Here is a 19,978-nt window from a genome sequence, read left to right as displayed (position 1 = left end):
CACTGTATGCTGTATGGGTTACGTAGGGCCATCACTGACTCCCAGTCTAACCCACCTCACGGAGGTGTTGTGAGGATAAAATGAAGAGGATAGTGATTGCATATGCCAGCTTGGGCTCCCTGTGGAAAAGGTGCATCATAAATGCAACAAAGATATATATTTATGGGCAGCAAGGGGAATCTGGTCACCCAGAGGGCTGCGTCAAAGGTCTTGGAGGTTGCATGCATCTTCTGGGCAACAGACTGCATACTTCTCGGCCAGAATGTTGTAAAAAGATCAAGAGCTTCAGAGATGGACCCCTACCTTGTTTTCTGAGTCACACACTCAACGATGAGGCAGAGTGCAGACACATAAAAGAAGGGAGAGGTGGAAGCTTACAGAGCAGGGTGGTTGAAAGAAAGCTGGAGAAAGGAAAGTTGGAACAGCCTGTTATTTTCAAGAGAAGAAAGAAGAATGGGAGGGAAGGCTTATTCGCACCAGCTGTGTGTGTCCTGCCGCCTCCCTGCTTACCTGTTTTTAAGGTGGGCTTCCAGGTCACATCGCTGCATCACCTCCTCACATACTGAGGAAAAGGGACAAGATACCAAGAGCTTGTCGAGCAGTTTGTGAACAAGGATGCTGGATTTTTTGCACAACTTAAAATGGAGCCTTTTGCGATCCAAAGGGCAGAAATCCTTCTCCTGCAGAAAGTTTCGTAGGCACTTATAGCAGAATGTGTGACCACAAGGGGTGTCTAATGGCTGTAGCAAGGGCTGAAGGCAAATATGGCAGACCAAATCATCGTCCACGTCATTCTGGTAATTGTACAAGTGATTCTCCCTTGTCCAATGCTGCTGGCCACATTCAAAGCACAGAGGGTTCAAGTTCTGCTCCATTGAGACTGTCTCTTCATTAGTGGTGCCCATGATAAAGCAATGAGGTTTGGCTCTCTCCCCAGTGGGAGAACTTGCTTGTAGAGGTTTTACTTGTTCTGTATGATTTTTGTTGTTTAGCAAGGAGTCATATTTCTGAAACATTAAATAAAAACCAAATCTACATTATTGATACAAATAAGAAGTACGGTGCTTGAAGAATACTGAAAATGCAGCCTAATCTGATCCCGGGGGACGGGCGGGGGGGGACGGGGAATCCATGCCTAGGGTTGTATGCATCAAGGCTTGGCTAAAAATTCAGCTGAAAAATGGAGGAAGCGGGCAACACTGCACCCCTATTGGCATTTCAAAGTCAGAGCACAAATTAGGAGCATAAAGATACCCTAGTGATCAAGTTCCTCCTCTGGTGGCTGGTGTCCTCTTACCCAAAATGCCCCACAGAATTAGGGTACATTGTGTTGTAATGGTTAGAAGAAGCCTAGAGAAAAATCACCAGTAAATGTTTGTGTCCTCTTGCCACTGGACTCAATTTTGCAATTGTGAAGGGAGGTACAAAATGGAAGGGAATGGGTTTCCACACAGCACTCGTGTGTACTATGCATCTAGAAAGAAAAATAGCATCTAGGTCCCATTTATTTATTTAAAACTTTGGTTTCTCTTGAGGTCATAAAACTTTTATATACTGTTCTACTGTAAAAACTCTCAGAACAGTATAAAATCAGTCCAAACATTTACAACAAAGCATATTATATCAATAACACAATAATCACAAAACAATAATCAACAACAATCAACAACTATCCCATGCAGTTGAGATCCCATGCCAAGAAAAGCAACCAATATATATTATACAAACTGAAGTTCTTTTATTTGCAGAACCTTATTCAGTTTTTATTATTTTGCATAGTCATTTGGGTTTTGCTAGACATGGGGAGAAGGCAACATGGACCAGGAGAGAAATCACACACAAATATGTGCAATAAAGCCTTCCCCCTTCCCCTTCCCCTCCCCAAGGAAAAGCGGCATAAGGAAGTGGTAATTCGGAGCTGAGAAACAGCAACGTGTAAGTGTGCAAAGAGTGCGTGCATGTGGGGGTGGAGACGTAACCATTAATGCTGGTCCCCCCAAAACTTTTTTTTTCCTAGAAGGGGCTGCCAGGTCTTATTACGCTGTAGACCAGACCTAAGCTATGCAGTACAGTGAAACATTCCCGGGCAGCCATAAGAGTTAGAAATTTGCTTTTAAAAGCCAATGCTGGGGTTCTCTCCGGAGTCTCCCAGTGTTGGTATTCTATACCTTTGCACCACTCCATCCTTGCCCAAATCAAAGCATGCTCATGGCCCCATCACTGCCAAAACATCCCACACCTATAAACACATAGCACTCACAATATTTTCCAGTGCTATGTACCAGCTATTATACCCCTTCTGCATACAAGCAAGAATACATCAGAAGCAGGAGCACTTATGCACAGATTTAGCACAATCTGTTCCACTGACTAACACAAAATAAATGCTTTCCTTGTGCAGCTAAGATCAGGACACCCCATTAATTAAACTTGTCCTTTAAAGTAGGAGGAAACACAGACCTGTGTAAGACTATGCAGTCCAGACTGGCTATGCAGTGTGGCAACTCTGTGTATCAAAACCCAAACACTGAGATTAGTCATTTTTTCCATGTATGTAATAGGACATTAGCACCATGTGCACCATCCTATTGTTTCAGTGAGGATGGCTTATCTTTCGATCTGCATTTTATTGTTCAATTCAGGCATGAGCATGATGTGCCCCACCAAATGTTGGTGGATTACAATTCCCATCAGCTCTAGCCAAGAAAACCAATAGTGAGGGGTAACAGGAGCTGCAGTCCAACAATATGTAGAGGCCCACAAAAACCTCACCCTTGCTTTAATTGGTTTGCAAAGTGTATTGATTGTCTCAAATTGCTTTGTTAGGAACATAGGAAGCTGCCTTATGCCGAGTCAGACCACTGGCCCATCTAGCCCAGCATTGCTGACACTGACTGGCAGCAGTGCTTTGTCAAACACAAGCTTTTTCAGCCACACCTGGAGACCGACTGTGGGACCTTCTGAATATAAAGCAGTTGCTCTTGCCCATTTTGCTGTTAGCCACTGGGGGCATTTAAGAAACAGAAGGGCAGTTCAAATGCAGCCGGGCATTCTGAAATAGCACCAGCCAAGGTATTCCCTGCGAAGCCAGCATGTAAGAGGGGGGAGGACGGAAGAGGTCAAAGGTGGTGCTTGGCCCTGCTGCTTGTTTCCATGTCTGTAACCATGGTTTAGGAAGCCTGCAACCATCTTCGAAAGAAGTCCACTGGCTCATTGCCAATCAGAACATTCAAGGTGAAACTGAACAGGAACTTGAGTGGGATGGTGTAAACTGGTGTCCTGCAACAGCAGGGGGTTGGACCTGATGGCCTTCATGGCCCCTTCCAACTCTACTATTCTATGATTCTATGAAAATTAGCAAAAGTCAGAAGCCAGCCTCTGAAAGGTGTGTTCTCCACAGGTGTTCCCCTACGTGAAACAAATTTCTCTACCCAAAGCCCCACTAGCTATTCACTCCAATGGCATCAACTTTAAATTGATTAAAATTTTAGAACATTTCTTTAGACCGGAATCTGTAATATACTTCCAAGTGTATTTTCAGTCCTGAATTAGAAGAAACCCTGGTTAGCTTTAACCACAGTTTACAAATGCACTGAGGAAGTACTTAACCATTTGGAAGAAGGGAACTTGTTTCAGGGACGAGAATCTTCTGTGACACAGGCAGGCAACTCAGTGTGGAACTACCAAGTTCCGCAAACAAGCTGGACGGAACTGATGAAAATTGCAGCACAGAACAATGGTAGGCACTAGGCTTCCAGCTCCTGTTCTAGAGCTTCCCATGTACTAATTGTAGTTAGCAAAAAGCCAGCATTAGTCTGCTCCAATGCAACACTAATATTCACATTTGATATGTGGGAGAAAGGGCAAGCCACGTAGGCAGACTACTGTTAAAAATAGATTTCATAATTAATAGCTGACAACCAATACCCCAGCTCTTCTCTCTAACAAAGTAAAACATGCAAAACCATGAGATGGGGGGGGGTGATTAAAATGTCAAGTGGTTAATGTTTGCATGCTCCTAAGGTTGCCTCTCCTGCCTGTGTTAAGGAGAGCCTTCATTAACAAGACAAATACTGCAAAACAACAAACAACAAGGCTTGGATGCCAGGGGCCTATCAGGGCTTGCTCACGTAAAGGTTCAAGGCTCCATCTCCGGTACCTCCAGTTAAAACAATGCTTAGACTCTTTGCCTGAGTCCCTGGGGTGCTGCTTTCATCAGGCAGACACCCCACCAGTCTGTTTCAGAGTAAGGTAGGACGATTTTCTTACAAACTGTTACAGAATTTCCATTCCTGGAAGCTACAGTAGTCCTGAAACAAATCACGATAATCAGTTCATCACTGCTTCCACTCTGATTCTTGCTCCATCTAGTTAAGATGCTCAGACATAGTGATTTTAAAGATATGCAATGTATTTGGCATACTTCCCTGTCTCTCAGGCTATAATTTGTTTCAAGGAAAAGGTCTGTCATTTTCTCTGCTAGGCTGCAAGTGAATTCTAAATTCACTCTGTAGGAGATAAGACTTTGGGTTGATACAACATTGATTACAGCAGGGCTGGGCAGAAAGTAGACCTTTATATGTTTAGGACTTTATCTCCCAGCATTCGTGGTCCCACTGGCCATAATGAAAGGGGCCTCTGGGAGTTGAAGTCCAGAATATCTGCCCATCCCTGAATTACAACACCTTTTCATGCCAAAAAAAAGGACTGAATGGCAACTGGCAATCTAGGGTACCATATTACTTTGGGAACTGAGGGTCTTCATTACCATATTCCTAGATTATATGTGGTTTCCAGGAAGAATTTCATGGGAGTGATGCCTTTCTCCTGATGTCATAGTTATATACTGACTACAAGCACCAATTCCTCTTCTTCAAGAGGAATATCATAATATCATATATATGAAAATGTATACGAAGATGTAAAAAAGTAGAGCAAAGTAGATACACTGCTCTGCATTTTGGCATCAGCCATGTGCTAAATTTCCATTTGAATGCCTGTGGCAACATTTTCTTCCATCTCGGTCTTCTTTTTGATAATCCTAGTAAGAGAGATCATGGTTATCAGAACAGTGGGTATCCTGTGCTAAAAATATTGCTGGTCTCCAATGTGGTCCTCCCATTTTCAGCCACCTCTTTCCCTGACTCCCTGCCCCCTTTTTATTTTAAATTAGGTTAATTTTAAAAAAACTGGGAAAATGCAATGGTGCATAGTGAAGCACTGACTTCCCACACTGACTTTATTTGGGTTTAAAAGGCTTTGTCTTAGACCTAACCCCCTCTTCTACCTTGTGTCTAGTTTTTGGGCAAGTTACTTTTCATCTCAACAGTTTTCTTCCTAGGAGATAGATGTTGTGTTATTGTATGATTTTATGAATAAGTAAGTCCCTACAAGGCAACAATTTTGTGAGTGTACTTAGAATATACACTCATAATATCTACCTAGCCAAAAAGGTTGTGGATCCCTGGAAGCTGGATTCTGAGACCTGAATAATTATACTACCCATGAACATTCATCATACATTTTTTTGTGCAAGTTATGCAAATGTATTATTCTGGTACCCACGGAAAGTATTCCCAGAGGGTTGTCTCAAACAGTAAGTATGCCACATGCTTCTAGATACAGCAGGTTTAGTTGGGTTTGCTTGGACCTTGCTTGGACCCAGGCTAACAGAGGTAATGGTGAATTTGCATCTTGGCCTCCCCTCTCAGATAAGCTGCATTTTCCTTTAGCATCAAAGTAAAATCATGTTGGACTGGTGCTCACCTAGTGGTAGAAGCTGAGGGAAATCACAAACAGGGGGTGGGGGGTTGATCAGTGCCAAAATCTAAATTACAGTACATAGATCTGAGGAGCGTAAAGACTTTCACAGGCAGCTTGGGCAGTGACAACAGAACTTCGATTAAGAACATAAGAAAGTCATGCTGGATCAGACCATCCAGTCCAGCGCTCTGTATATGTCCAGCACAAAATGTCTCAAGCAGCATGGGCGCAAGACCTCCGCCTGCCTGAGCTCCTCAGCAACTGGTGATTCAGGCAAGCCACATCAGGCAAAGGAGGCAGCACTCAGACAACAAGGCTTGTAGTCACTGATAGCCTCCTCCTTCGTGAATCTGTCCAATCCCCTTTCAAAGCCACCCATCACCACTTCCTGTGGCAGCAATTAACTATTATTCTATGTGAAGACATATTTCCTCTTATCTGTCCTAAACCTCCCCCCAGTCAGCTCATGGGATGATCCTGGGTTTGAGTGTTGTGGGAGAGGGAGAAAAATGTTGCCCTCTCTGCTTTCTCCACAGCATGCATTATTGTAAACATCTCTATGATGGCTTCCCTTACTTAGATTTTTTCTAAGCTAAACAATCCCAGTCTAAACTAAACAGTCCCATTTTTTTATTTATGGCAGAGAGGATGATGGAAAGTTCTCCCATGAGTTACAGTGCTGTGGATTTTGAAGCAAGAGTGAGAAAGGCAACTTCGTCCATAAAAATCAGTTAATTACATGATGTTTATTATTCTCCTTTAGCAAAGCAGAGTCTTGACATACGATTTCCTTTACACCTCCCAGCCGGGGGTTCAAGCAGGAAATCATATACATTTTAAATACTTAAAAAAGAATTTGGAGGAAACTGATGTGGTTGACCATCTGGGGATCTCTGCAATTGAGGATATTTGTTCAGCACCTGAACAATTGGTGGAAAAGACAGGGGTGAGCAAGAGTCTAACCGCTTTTCCAGTTTTGTTTTAATTTTCTAAATGGGTTGTTTATTTTCCTCTCCGCCTGGCTGATCCAATTTAAGCCCTATCTGTTATATTGTAGGGGAAAAACGTACAAAAGATTCCTTCCAGTAAGCATATGACAGGCTGTAATCGTGTAAATAATATACCCATTTTACAAATTTGGCTTTTACACACAATACCCAGAAATAAACCAACTACTTTGCATGTATACTGGAGAAGGACAGTGGTAGCCATTTCCGCAATGTATGAGAAAAATGCATACACAAGGGAACAGGAAAATAAAGAGCCAAACTCTGTACCCAAAATAAAACAACTATTGTTATTTTATGCATCAGTTACTGTCATTCCAGTAGTGCAGTCCTAAGCATGTCTATTATGAAGTAAGTTCCACCGAGTACAATGGGTTTATTCCCAGGCATATTCTGGTTTATTCCCAGAGTTCCAGATTTCTTGAGAGTAACGGATATGTTGCTTTCATCAGGAGGCCAAGGAAAGTTGCAAGCAATAAGAACAGTGTTGATTGTCACTATCTTAAAAAAAGGGGTGGGGGGAGAGAAAGGAAAAAGGACAAAAGGCAAACTGACTTGAAAAAGAGAAAACTTCATTTTTGTTCCAGCTGAAAGAATTTTGCCTCTGCATCATCAGTGCTACGATACGATCTTAAAGTCTTTCTTTCAGTGGCCCCTTCATATAGGGATGGACAAATCTGTCATTTTCAGTTTCTCTCAGCGTCTCTCAAATTTCAAGATTGCCTTTTAAAGTTTGCATGAAAGTGTGTATGCTGTCTTGTGTGTGCATGTCTCCTAATGCAAGTATTTTTGTATGCAATTGTATCTAAACATTTCTCTTTACCAGGTATTTTAACAATTGACTTTAACTTATTTAACACTAATGATCTATATGGTTGCCCTTTTAACTTGCTATATTTGTTAAATGGCTGCTATATTTTTGCCATTTTATTATGATTGTTTTTATTGTTTTTAAGAGTTTGTTTTGATTACATTTGTAAGCTGCCCGGAAATCCCTATTGGAATAGTTGGCAGAAGGCAAGGGTAAAAAATAAAAAAAAAAAATGAAATAAACAGTACACACACTTTTGCAAGTAGTTTTCCTAATACTTTGGATTTTAAACTTTATGTTTACTAATATATGCAATTCTGCTATTTTTACCTTAATAAATATGGAGGGATGTTTGAGAACTCTACTACAGAGATTGGAGCAGGCAAATTTTGAGTAACTATTGTTTTAGTACATTTTTGCTTTGAAAATGCGAAGTTTGGCAAGTCCAATCTAGTTTTGCTGAAGTCTATGGTTAACTATACTTATGGATGGTAGTATGCCATGCTTTATATAAAATATGTAGGCACATGCATTTCTTATGAATCAATTGTAATTGATCTATTCAAATTTCATGTAAGAAATGATATTTTTATTGTTATCTTCTACTTTTGTTTTGATTTAATGAAATTCACAATTAAAAGAAAAAAGCAAAATAACTTGAACCAAAAACATGAACCAAAAAAATTCTCACTCATCCATAAGTAGTGATGTTTGATAAGCCTGTTTCCAGCCTTTTGTCATGTCCTTAGTCATAATTCCATTCTGTCCTATTTCCACATTCATTATCTACTTTTTCAATTTGCAAGAGAATTCTTATTTAAATGCATAGAGATATTTCCTGACTAAATAGTTATTTCTAAACATATCTTTTCTCAAAGTATACATCTCTCAGGGTACAACCCTAAGTATGTTCACACAGAAAAAGCCCTCCCCTCACCACCACTTTCTGCATTCCCCAGCCAGTTATGACTAGTGGAAAATGCTGGGAGTCACACTTTTTTTTTCTGTCTGAAGATCTGTAGGATCGTACCCTAAATATTTTTTAAACTTGAAATACACATAAGAATTACATTGCAAAATGCAGAGAAGTTGAAAATCCAAAGGATAACTGAGTTCTGAACTCACAAACAACACATTGCACAAGCATCCCTACCTGCAAACCAAGGCATGATACTGTTACCTACAGCAGAAATTATTTCCTGGTGTTGGCGACAATAAAATAGCTATTTGTGGCATATACAGCTTCAAGATCATCTACCAGTGATCATTTGTCTTCCTTATCAGAGGGCCCAAAACTCAGTGGTAGAAAACTGGCATGGGATGCAGAAAGTCCCTTGTTCAATCCTTAACTTCCTCAAGTAGGGCTAGGAAAGAATATTGCCCCAAACCTGGAGAACCTTTGCCAGTCAATGCAGACAATGTTGAGCTAGACAGACCAATGTTCTGGCTCTGTATAAGGCAGATTCCTGTGCTTCTAATCTTGGGCCTATTGTGTGACGCTAACTGTGTGCCCTAGTTCCAATCAATATTTTTTTGATGTAACCTAAAGATGTTCTAGACAGGGTTGTGCTCCCCTTGAAGGAACAGGTTTGTAGCTTGGGGGTGCTCCTTGATCAATTTTTGTCACTTGAGGCTCAGGTGGTACCAGTGGCTCAGAGTGCTTTCTACCAACTTTGGCTGGTGACCCTGCGGTAATATCTAGGTTAGATTACTGCAACATGCTCTACATGGGGCTGTCCTTGAAGACGGTTCAGAAGTTACAGCTGGTGAAGAATGTGGCAGCCAGATTAATAACTGGGACCCGGAAATCCAAGCATATAAGGTTCTGCCCCACCTTCATTGGCTGCCTATATGCTGCTGGTGCCAGTTCAAGGTGCAGGCCTTAATCTATAAAGCCCTACATGGCCTGGGTCCACAATACCTGTCCAAGTGCCTCTCTCAAACCTGATTAACCCAGACACCACACTCAGCCTCTGGGGCCTTCCCTCTGGGAGACAATCCCTCAAGAGGCTCAAAGGATAGCAACTAAGGGGAGGGCCTTTTCAGAGATGACCCCCTATCTTTGGAACAATCTTCCTGCTGTGGAGCCATTGTGAATTAACAAAGGGGCAACAACCACATAATCCCAGCTTTCCCTAACCTGGTGCCTTTCGGATGTTATAGAGTACAACCTGCAGAATTCCTGAAAGTGCTGGCGGAGACTGGCAGGAGCTGGTCTCTATCACTGGCTTGCTAAACTCTGCTACATGTTGCCTTAAGCACATTCAAGGAAGGTGAGGATAAAATGTATTTATCTAGAAGAACAAGCAAAACACAGAGGCTTCCAGACAGAGGGCTCTTAACACTAACAACGAGAAATCACTATACAACAGTTCCACCTTTGCTCCTTAGTGAATTTCCACAGTAAGGAAAAAGATGGAAGAAGCAATGGAAAAACTAGAGCAGTTCATGAGATGTTGCTGTCAGCAACCTTTCCACTCAAAAATTCTGTGACTTGGACAGGGCAACAGCACCATAAAAACCTCATCCAGAAGAAATCCAAAAGCAGAAGTGATAAATCTGCTTCTAGATTAGGCTGTATCAGACTGAGAGTGCCGCATATCAAGGTGGGATGCTTGTCCATATAAACAGATTCCCTGCATACAGAAACCTACTATGATTTGCAATTTGCAAGCCTTCCTCATGACAGCTAGTTTTCTGCTTGCAAGGAAATTGTGAAAGTGAGTTCCCAGATCCAATATATAACAGTGTGGGCCATGCACCGTTTACCATCTTATCTATGCTTTGTGGAAACCAGGCTTTGAGAATAAGCCATTCTTACTTACAGTCATTAACATCTGATGTGACTACACAAGGCTGCAACAGATTTTTCATTATCATAGCAAAGAAATGCAAGCAGGAATGCAAGAGAATGAAAACAAGTGTTAAGGGAAACCAGAAAAAGGGATACAAGTGTATCTTTCACAACATATAATTCACTCACAAATGAACCCCTTGGAATTTCAAAATGACAACCAAATGGTGTAGGTGATGCCCCTGTCTATCCTTTGAAATTATAGTCCTTTCAGCAACAGACCACAGTCGACTAGCCAGCTGCACAAGAAGTATTCAGCAGATTAGTTTTCTCTGAAACTTGTTTTTCATTTTCTTTCATGACGTGCTCGCACTCTTAATTTTGCTTACAACTATAATTCCTCAGTGAATAATTGCATCACTGCACAGTCTTAAAAGGTGGCAACTACAAATTAAACGTAGCATTTTCCCTTTTTAAGATAGCCAAGATATTGTAAACAAAGATGTAGCCTTAAACTTGCAATTGATTAAGCGACTCCTGCCAGGCAAATTCCAGAGAAACTGGGCACCACAGTGGGAGGGGTGTGCCAATAGCTTCTGGGGGGAAAACAACTGCCACCCACTAATAAAAACTTCCACACATTTTTTATGTCACCCTAAGCCTGGTTCACACACGCATTTAACACCATTTGCTTTCTTGGCACTTCTTTTCTCTTCCCATCACCTCAAATGTAGTAGCTGAATGTGTGAACTGACTCCAGCTAAAGGTGATTTTTGTGAGAAGGTAGGAATACATGATTTTATCTGGCATCTCACTTCTGTGATGGCTTGTCTCACGGTACCAGCTTTCCAAGAGGCATCTTGTTTGTCACTTTCAGATACTGCATACTGGACTAAGGTGGTCTTTTGGGTCCGATCCAGCAGGGCTCTTCGCATGTTCATGTGTAAATTGGCACTTAGGCTCATCAACAACAGGTAAAAGCACTAAAGAATAGCAAGCTATCTCTAAACTGCAATCAGAGTGAATGCATTTTCACCGCAGTAACTCAATTTTATTATTCAATTATGACTCAAATTTTTACACCACTTTGCCCAGAGTTATCAATATGCTGAACATACTTTTTCCCCTACTTTTAAATGTATTTTATTAGAAGTTTTAACAAAACAAAGCCATGAAACTAAAGGAAAAGGGAACATCTATCTCTTATATATTATCTATGCCTACAGAGATCTGAATATATTGCATATGCATAAACTTCAGTAAAGACAGACCAAAAGTGGTGTGTAATCTATGCCACCTGTTCAAATGCGGAAAGCGTCATGAGTGGTGAACACATAGTGCAATTACCATCAACATGTAACAATAAAAGGCAGGTTAACATTTTGCTGCAAGTATTCCTGGGGAGAATCCCAGCAGCACAAAGCACCATCAGCAGGGCTTCCTCTCATGATTACAAGAACTGGGCAGACCAGATAACCTTGTCTTTCTCAGAACTCCTGCTTATTTATTTATTTAGTAATCTTCTATGCCGCCCCATTCGCCGAAGCCTCGGGGCGGCTTACAACAATAAATAAATACATATAATCATATAAAAACAATATAATTGGAAACGCCCTGGCCAAAGATATAAAATCAATAAATAAGCTAACAATTAAAATGCCGTTTAAATAAAAAGGTCTTGGCCTGGTGCCGAAAAACATGTAATGACGGCGCCAGGCGGACCTCTCTGGGGAGCGCATTCCATAGATCAGGGATCTCGAACTCGCACCCTGCGGGCCAATTGCAGGGACGGATGGGGCACGTGGGAGGGGCCCTGCGGCCTTCAAAGCGCCAGCGGCGCCCGGGCCGGCCTCCGGGAGCCACACGGCCCACCACCACCGCTTGATGCGGCCCAGCCTCACCCAGCCTCTACTTCCAGCGGCCCCCAGATTCTCTGGAAGTCCCGTTAACTTTCTCCTGCTGCTTGGGGGGCCTTGGCATCCCCTTGACTCACGTCCTGTGGTGTAGTTTACACAGAGGCACCCTACCCCTATTCTCTAGTCCTAGGACATTCTCAAAATCTGCCTGCCCAAATGTCTGCCTACAGTTTAGTTTTCTTTCTAGAAGCACACTGCACTTCAACAGTGTGGTACAGTGGTTAGGTGTGTGGGACTTCGACTCAGGGGATCTGGGTTCTGTTCCCCACTCAGCCATGGAGCTCACTGGAGTCAAAGGCTCTCAGCCCAGCCTACCTCTTAGGGGTGTTGTTGTGGGGATAAGACTGAGAAGAGGAGGATTATGTAAGCTGCCTTGAGTTCCTTGGAAGGAAAAATCACACCATAGAAATATAATAAATAATTCAACAAAATAGTTGGGTTAAAAAAGGCCCCCACATTTGCATAAGAATAGTTCCGTGAGTAGTGTTATACCCCAAATAAAGGAATAAAAAAGGTTTAATATAAATGTTCTTGGGCTCACTTGAAAGCCAAGTGTTTCAGCTAAAACTTCCAGTGAACAAAATTAAAAACCATTGAAGGAAAGGTTTTTTTATGCTGGATTGTAGGCCAAACTATTGTTATGCTGAGCAAAGGTGAATAGGTTAGGCATTGTTTTGCAGATATTAGTGTTATGCACATCCTCAGGAAAGATTAAATCTTATTTGCTAAAAGTTGGAAGCCATTCTTAGGCTGACTGAAAGCCCTGGGGGAAACATTCAGCCAGAACAGAGGCCCTTCATATGCAATGTTTGCCTTGTCTGTAGAAATGTTGTCTGGGGTAGCAAAATCTCCCCAGATGTGACCAGTACTAGGCTTCATTTTAATGCAGGATGAAATTGAAAGGCCCTAGTCATTACATGAACTTAAAAAGAGTGTGTTTTAAATAAAAATTGTTTTTTTTCTTGTTCATTTCATTTCTTCCTGTTGGGAGAAAAAAAGCAGAACATTCTGCAACAAGTTATAGAAACAGTAGTAGGGAGGGGAAGCAGTACAATTAGTTGACATAGAGGATCTATGAAATGTTAAGTTTTCTTATTTATTTGAAATCTGGCAGGTATTGTGCCTTGAAGAAGTGACTGAATGCCTGAAAATTTCATGCTAGAAAACATGCTGGGTATCCCACTGAAATCAGTGGAAAACAAAAGAGAATGGGAATAAAGAAAATGAATGAAACAGTTTGAGATTAATCAGGAAACTAAATCAAATGCAACATTAACAAAATGAGCAAAACATTTACCAATAAACAAATATTTATTTATTTTTATTTTTCGATTTATATCCTGCCTTTTTCCTACAAAGGGCTCAAGGCAGCTTACATCATTCTCCTCCTCCATCTTATCCCCACAACAACAACCCTGTGAGGTAGGTTGGGCTGAGAGTCACCCAGTTGGCTCCATGGCCGAGCGGGGACTAGAACCCAGATCGCCTGAGTCCCAGTCCCATGCTCTTAACCACTACACCACACTGGCTCTCAAAATGAAAAGCAGGGGATCTACAGCCATTCTAGGTCAGCAGGCATATTTAGAATTTTCAAATGGGTTCTCTCACAAAATGGCTGTAATGGGGGGTTGCTCATTCTGAAAGTGGTTACCTCAGCAAGCACAGTAGGTCACAAAGTGCTCACTTCTCAAGAGGCAGGCTGGTGAGTCTAATGAAAAGTAAACTTTCCAAGTACAAAGTAGAGGTGGGATATCAATTCCAAAGCACAAATCATTGTTTTGAACACAGATAATAATGCTGCTAGAAAGCAGCATGTAGCTTTGCTGCCTGCCAACCTTCCACATTAAAAAATAAATTTTAAAATCCCTTAAGAAATAACATAACATAGCAGAAGAGGCAGGAAGCCTGGAGTGTGTCAAAGTGGTGTGGCATTGATGAGGCATACAGGTACTCTCAAGCATTGCTACAAAATTTTGCTTATCTTTATTCCAGATTGGGTGGACTTGCTGTCTTGAAACAATCAGGGAAGGTGTAATGGCTACTGATGCCTTGGATGGTCCCCGCTGTGCATCAGTCTCAATTCCACAGAAGCTGGTGGGTGGTGGTGGGGGGGGGCTGACAGCGCTAAATACGTCACCTGACCACAATCAAAATCAAACCAGCAGCAGAATTCACATTTAAGCCTAATGACGTCCTGGCTCCTAAGCAGATATTCAGCCTGCCTAACTTAGTGCTTGGCAGAATTACAGCATCTAATGTGGGGGATTTAGTCAGCTGTCTTAATGAGGCAGTGATATAGCTAGATAATTAGAGACAGCATAAACTGCTCCATATTTGGTCTTGTCATATTTGTCATCACAAACATCTGGTGCTGTAAAGCAAAGCAATGCTCCATGCCAGTTCCTGAGGATTCCAGCTTCCATCAGACATCTCGCCTCAGTGGGTGCCTTGCTTCATGATGGAGAATGCTCTGATGGAGGGGGAATGACAGAGACATGATGTGAAACTGTAAACAACTTGTTCTGATTTTCTCCCTTTACATTTTTTAAACAACTGTGCTAATTCTATGGTGAAAATAATGAGCAGTCAAAATTCCTAGTTGGCATATATTTAGGTGTTTTGCTTTGCCACTGTTTCCTCCTCTTTAACCCAAGACTTTAAAGAAGACTTCTGCTTCCTTGAGGGTAAAGAACCACAGGCTTAGAAGTAAAATTTGGCCCTCCAGGAAACCACTACACAAAAACATTCACATTACGCACAGACAAGGATTAAGAAAAGTTATTGTAAGAATTCCACTAAATATTTGCGATGAGCACATACAAGGAGACATCTTTTAGCTACTAGTGTAGAAAAAGTTAATCAATGTATTACAGATGTATTGAAAACCCGGGATAATTGGTCACTGGAAGTGGAGGAGAAATGCACTGGCAGGACAGCAGAGTTAACTTGCATTGTGTGTGGCAGTGTCTGACATAAAAGTGACATAATTGATCTAAAACAAATTGTGAGAAGACAGATGGAATACATTTCTTTAATTCTGGGAGGAGAGGAAAGAGCTCAGGTATTAGACATTTTACAAAGTGCTGCTGTCAGCAGTGACAAGCAATCTGGGAAGCCGCTTTCTACTGAGTCAGACCATCAATCCAGTTAACTAAGATACAAAGACTAGCAGAGTCTCTTAGCATTTCAGACAAGGATCCTTTCCCAGGCTTACTTGGAGATGCCAAGGATTGTACCCAACACTTTCTGCATGGAACACAAGCGTTGCTCCACTGAGCTTTAGCTCTTCTTCTTCCAATACTTCTGCCATTGCATTAAAACAGGTAAAAACATTTTAGGGAGTGTTCTTCTCCTATTGCCTTTCAAACCAAGTAGCAAAGCAACTCCTTGGACAGGAGCCATGTGCAGAGGTATTTTGCATTCTATTCCTCCCTTAATTATTTAAATCTTTGAAAGCTATGTTTCCACGGATGGTGGCTTTTCTCTCCCCCACCATTCTAAAAGCAGTAAACTTGATTAAAACTACCCCACAGCCCCAAGCCCCATTCGTTCTGCTCTATGGTGTCAGGCTACCCGGTGCTTAGTGTACCAGTAAAGGAAATGGGCGCTTATTTAAAGCCGACCATGTTTACCTCCATTTACGCATACAGTACACCACAATTCCCAATGCAGCACCATCTGTCCTGTGATAAAGGACTTGGAGGGGATGGGAGAACTAGCCATTGGAGGGAGATCCTCTTGCTGTTATGCCCCCTTGGAGGAAGAACAAGAATCTGTCTGGGACAGATAAGAGGCCATTTCAAGGGACACCAGGACTGACCAAGCAGATCCTGGGCCCCTGAGGAAATGGCATGGGACTTTCCCCCTTAAGAGGTGAAGAGTCCTATTTCTGATTTGGTTGTGGATGTTGAGTGACCATCTAGGCCCTGGAAATGCCACTATCTAAAGATTCATGCAAAACTGGTGGCCAGGTAAAGAAATGCTCATTAAAAAAAAAAAGGTCCTTGTGATTAACAGACACTCAGGGGCAAGGCTCCCTCAAGAGCAGGCCCTCTTGCCTACCACTGAGCCCAGATGGAGCTCAGCTTTAAAGACCTCAGGCAGAGAATTGTTGAAACACTATTTATGTCTTCCCTGACTGCCTGGCTCTACTGGACTCCCTGTGCTTGGACCATCTTCAGGCTTTGCATTTGGATTCAATCCACTGCTATTCTCTCCTTGGACCCTGCCTGCTCCGAGCTGGATTGCCTTCTGATCTCTTGGAATCCAGGCTTCCTGGAGACTTGCTTCCCTGCATTGGCCCCACCTGAAACAGGAAGCTTCTTGAAAAATAAGCAACTTCTTAAGCAAAACAGTAAATTCCTACGTGTATTTTTGGGTGCTTCCATCTAAAGACATTGTTTTTTCCTATCCCCCACCTCCCCGCCCCCCATCACATTCCATTCTCTGTAAATAGTTTTAAGATCAATTGACTCATAAGATGTGAAGAGTCCTTCTGGATCAGATTAAAACTCCACCCAGTTAAGCAATCCGCTACCCACTATGCAAGATGGAGACATTTTTACATTGCTCTTCCACAGATATTTCCAAGGTAGCTTACAGGGTCCTTGCCTGCACAGCTGGGAAGCAACAATGAAGGACGCAAAGGCGAAAGTCCTTCCCCAAAGCCCCCTTTATACCCTGGCAACTGGGTATAGAAAGGCCTCAGAATTTTCCGGGAAATCTGCTTGACATTTCTTGGAGCTTTCTTATCTCCCTTGAAGCATCAAAACAGAAAACAAATATAAGATTGATATTTTATATTTCCCTCCTTAATATTTTGGTGCTTTATTAAAATCATACCTTCATATCTCATTCATACTGGTAAGAACAGGTTTCCTCTTTGCCTTTCCAAGAGGGTTGGGTCACCTGCAAATGCCTTGTGCAAACTCAGAGGCTAATTTCTCTCTCCTATTGGTAATCTTAACTCAGCAGTGCTGAACTTCTTTCCGCCTGAGTGAGGGCCAAATTCCATTTTGGTAAATTCTCAGAGGCTGCATTCTTGAGGAGGGTGTCTGGGCAACAATACCCAGCATAAGCTTTTAGTGGCATAAGTCGAAAACTGGGAAACCGCTAAACAAAGCATGGTCGGGGAAAGAAGCCATGTTCTCTGGGAACACATAGCAGGCTAGATCAGCCTCTGGTTTGAGGTTCTACATGCCTGGCCTGCAAGGTGAGAAGGAAGACTGAAGGAGGCAACAGGGAAAAAGCCTCCCCCCCACCACTTCAGCTGTAGCCCCACCCACCAGAGCATGTGGACCCTAAGGGATGCCATGACCTCCAAGAAAATGCAGCCCTCAACCCCACCATCACCACCACCTTCCATTGTTGTTGTTAGTTGCGAAGTCATGTCCGACCCATCGCAACCCCATGGACAACACTCCTCCAGGCCTTCCTGTCCTCCACCTTCCCCGAGTCCACTTAGGCTCACGCCGACTGCTTCAGTGACTCCATCTAGCCACCTCATTCTCTGCCGTCCCCTTCTTCTTTTGCCATCTATTCTTCCCAGCATTAGGCTCTTCTCCAGGGAGTCCTTCCTTCTCATTAGGTGGCCAAAGTATTTGAGTTTCATCTTCACTATCTGGGCTTCTAAAGAGCAATCAGGGTTGATCTCCTCTAGGACTGACCGGTTTGATCGCCATTCGGTCCAAGGGACTCTCAGGAGTCTCCTCCAGCACCACAATTCAAAGGCCTCAATCCTTTGGCGCTCAGCCTTCCTTATGGTCCAGCTTTCACAGCCGTACATTGCAAACCACCTTCCATACTCCTGTTTTAAAACTTCCAGGACTGTGGCAAATGCGCTGCCTGATCCTTGCAGCACTTCCTTCATTTGCCTTCTCCTGGAATTTTTTATGCTGAGGCAGGTGTGGAAGGTAGGTGAACAAAGGGGTCATTGGACAATAGTTTCCAAAATCAAATCTCTGAGCAAGAATGTTTTCTGATGTTGGGTTAAAAGTGGATGTGGGATTTTAAATTTTACAGTACCCATGGTAGGCACATTTTCCCTTTTCTCCAATGCCCCACCCCGCAAGAACCATTTGCTCTCTCATCCACAGAAGATTGTCATCCACTAGAAGCACACGCACGCACACAGCATCACTTCAATCTCATCAACAGAGAATATTAAGTATAGAGCTAAGCACAGCTTGGAAACTTGTGTTTCATATTTGTGCTGCTTTGGGTTTCCATAGTAACAAGAAGCTTCAGGCTTTAATTACACCAGAGACTTTAAAAAAAGAGACACAACTCTTCTCTCTCAAGGACACTTCTTGTACATTGTCTTATAAAAAAAGCTAATATTAGGTTCTAGAATAAGAATGCGCACAAAGTAGGAAAGTAGGATGAAGACGCCCCTCCTTCCTGCTAAATTCTGCAAGCCATTTAAGTTACAGAGCTCCAGGAAAGGGGTGTTTTGCATTTTTTTGCATGTGCTTGTCATGAGTGAGGGCAAGTATATTTATGGGACACTGAAGCACTTCCCCCTCCTGCCTGAGCACTGGTAATCCTATTCAACCTCTTTGAGGTTCTGCAATATAACTGCAAGCAGAGCCCAGATCTTTCAAATATATATGGCTATAAGTATAGATCAGGACCTTGTCAGTCTGCTCCCCTGCTACACACACTTCATTTTAAAGAAAAGGAAACCCTTTAAATTTCTCAGGGAGCACTCCTCTTACCCTGCCTTGATTTAAGACCTCTGATTAGGATCCTTCCTTGCAAGCAGACACTGCCCCATTCCTGTATCTCCTGTATGCTTGAGCATTAATAAAATAAACATCAGAAAAAGAAACTATTCCCTACCTCTCTCACATCCTCTATGAATCCCTAGGCATCATGCCAAATGATCTCCTTTCCCATTCATACCTGGCAACCATGGGGTTCCTTTCCTTTCTCCTAGCCCCAGAGCTTTCTGAGGAAGGGTTCCATGTTCAAAGAGCCCTTGGAAATGTGGTTCTCCAAGGCTTCTGTGTCATTGTATGTAACTGCCCCACCATCGAGTAGGCTTAGGAGAAGAAAAGGGCACAGTGGGAAATGGCTGGCAGTAGTGGGGCCCCACCTTGATAATGTTCTGGTCCAGCCTAGCACTGGAATTTCCAGTCATTATCTTTCGTTCCTGGAGTACGATTGCCTGGCGACAGTGACACACGCGTTGGTAACTTCCCGATTAGATTTCTGCAATGTGATCTACGTAGGGCTACCCTTGAAGACGGTCTGGATACTTCAATTGGTGCAGAATAGAGCTGCCAGGCTACTGACGGGGACTGGGCGTTGTTCTCATATAACCCCAGTTCTCCGCCAGCTCCACTGGCTCCCGATTGAAGTCCAGGCCCAATTCAAGGTGTTGGTTATGACCTATAAAGCCCTCAACGGCTTGGGCCCTGGGTATCTAAAGGAACGCTTGCGTCCATATATGCCCTCCCGCCCCTTGAGATCAGCAACAGATGCCCTTCTCCGGGAACCCTCTGTGAATGATATTAGGAGGGCGAATACCCAGAGGAGGGCTTTCTCTGCGGTGGCGCCCCACCTATGGAATGCGCTCCCCAGAGAGGTCCGCCTAGCGCTGTCGTTATTTGTTTTTCGGCGCCAGGCTAAGACCTTTTTATTTAAAACTTATTTTAAGTGTTAATTTATTATGTAGGATTTTTAA

The 19,978-nt window shown here is 42.7% G+C and overlaps 1 protein-coding gene across 1 annotated transcript in view; it reads right to left on the bottom strand.

Annotated features, from left to right (window-relative positions):
* The window catches only part of LNX2 (ligand of numb-protein X 2), an 89,723-nt gene that overhangs the window by 19,439 nt on the left and 50,306 nt on the right, over positions 1 to 19,978 (bottom strand). Inside the window, exon 2 of the mRNA XM_044442628.1 lies at positions 511 to 1,007. Within this exon, the coding sequence (XP_044298563.1) occupies positions 511 to 905 (395 nt within the window). The 5' untranslated portion in view covers positions 906 to 1,007. The remainder of the gene's footprint in view (positions 1 to 510; positions 1,008 to 19,978) is intronic.

The sequence above is a fragment of the Varanus komodoensis genome, unplaced genomic scaffold, assembly GCF_004798865.1.
Source record: "Varanus komodoensis strain SLA01 unplaced genomic scaffold, ASM479886v1 scaffold4, whole genome shotgun sequence".
NCBI lineage: Eukaryota > Metazoa > Chordata > Lepidosauria > Squamata > Varanidae > Varanus > Varanus komodoensis.
This window is presented reverse-complemented; position numbering and strand designations above follow the sequence as displayed.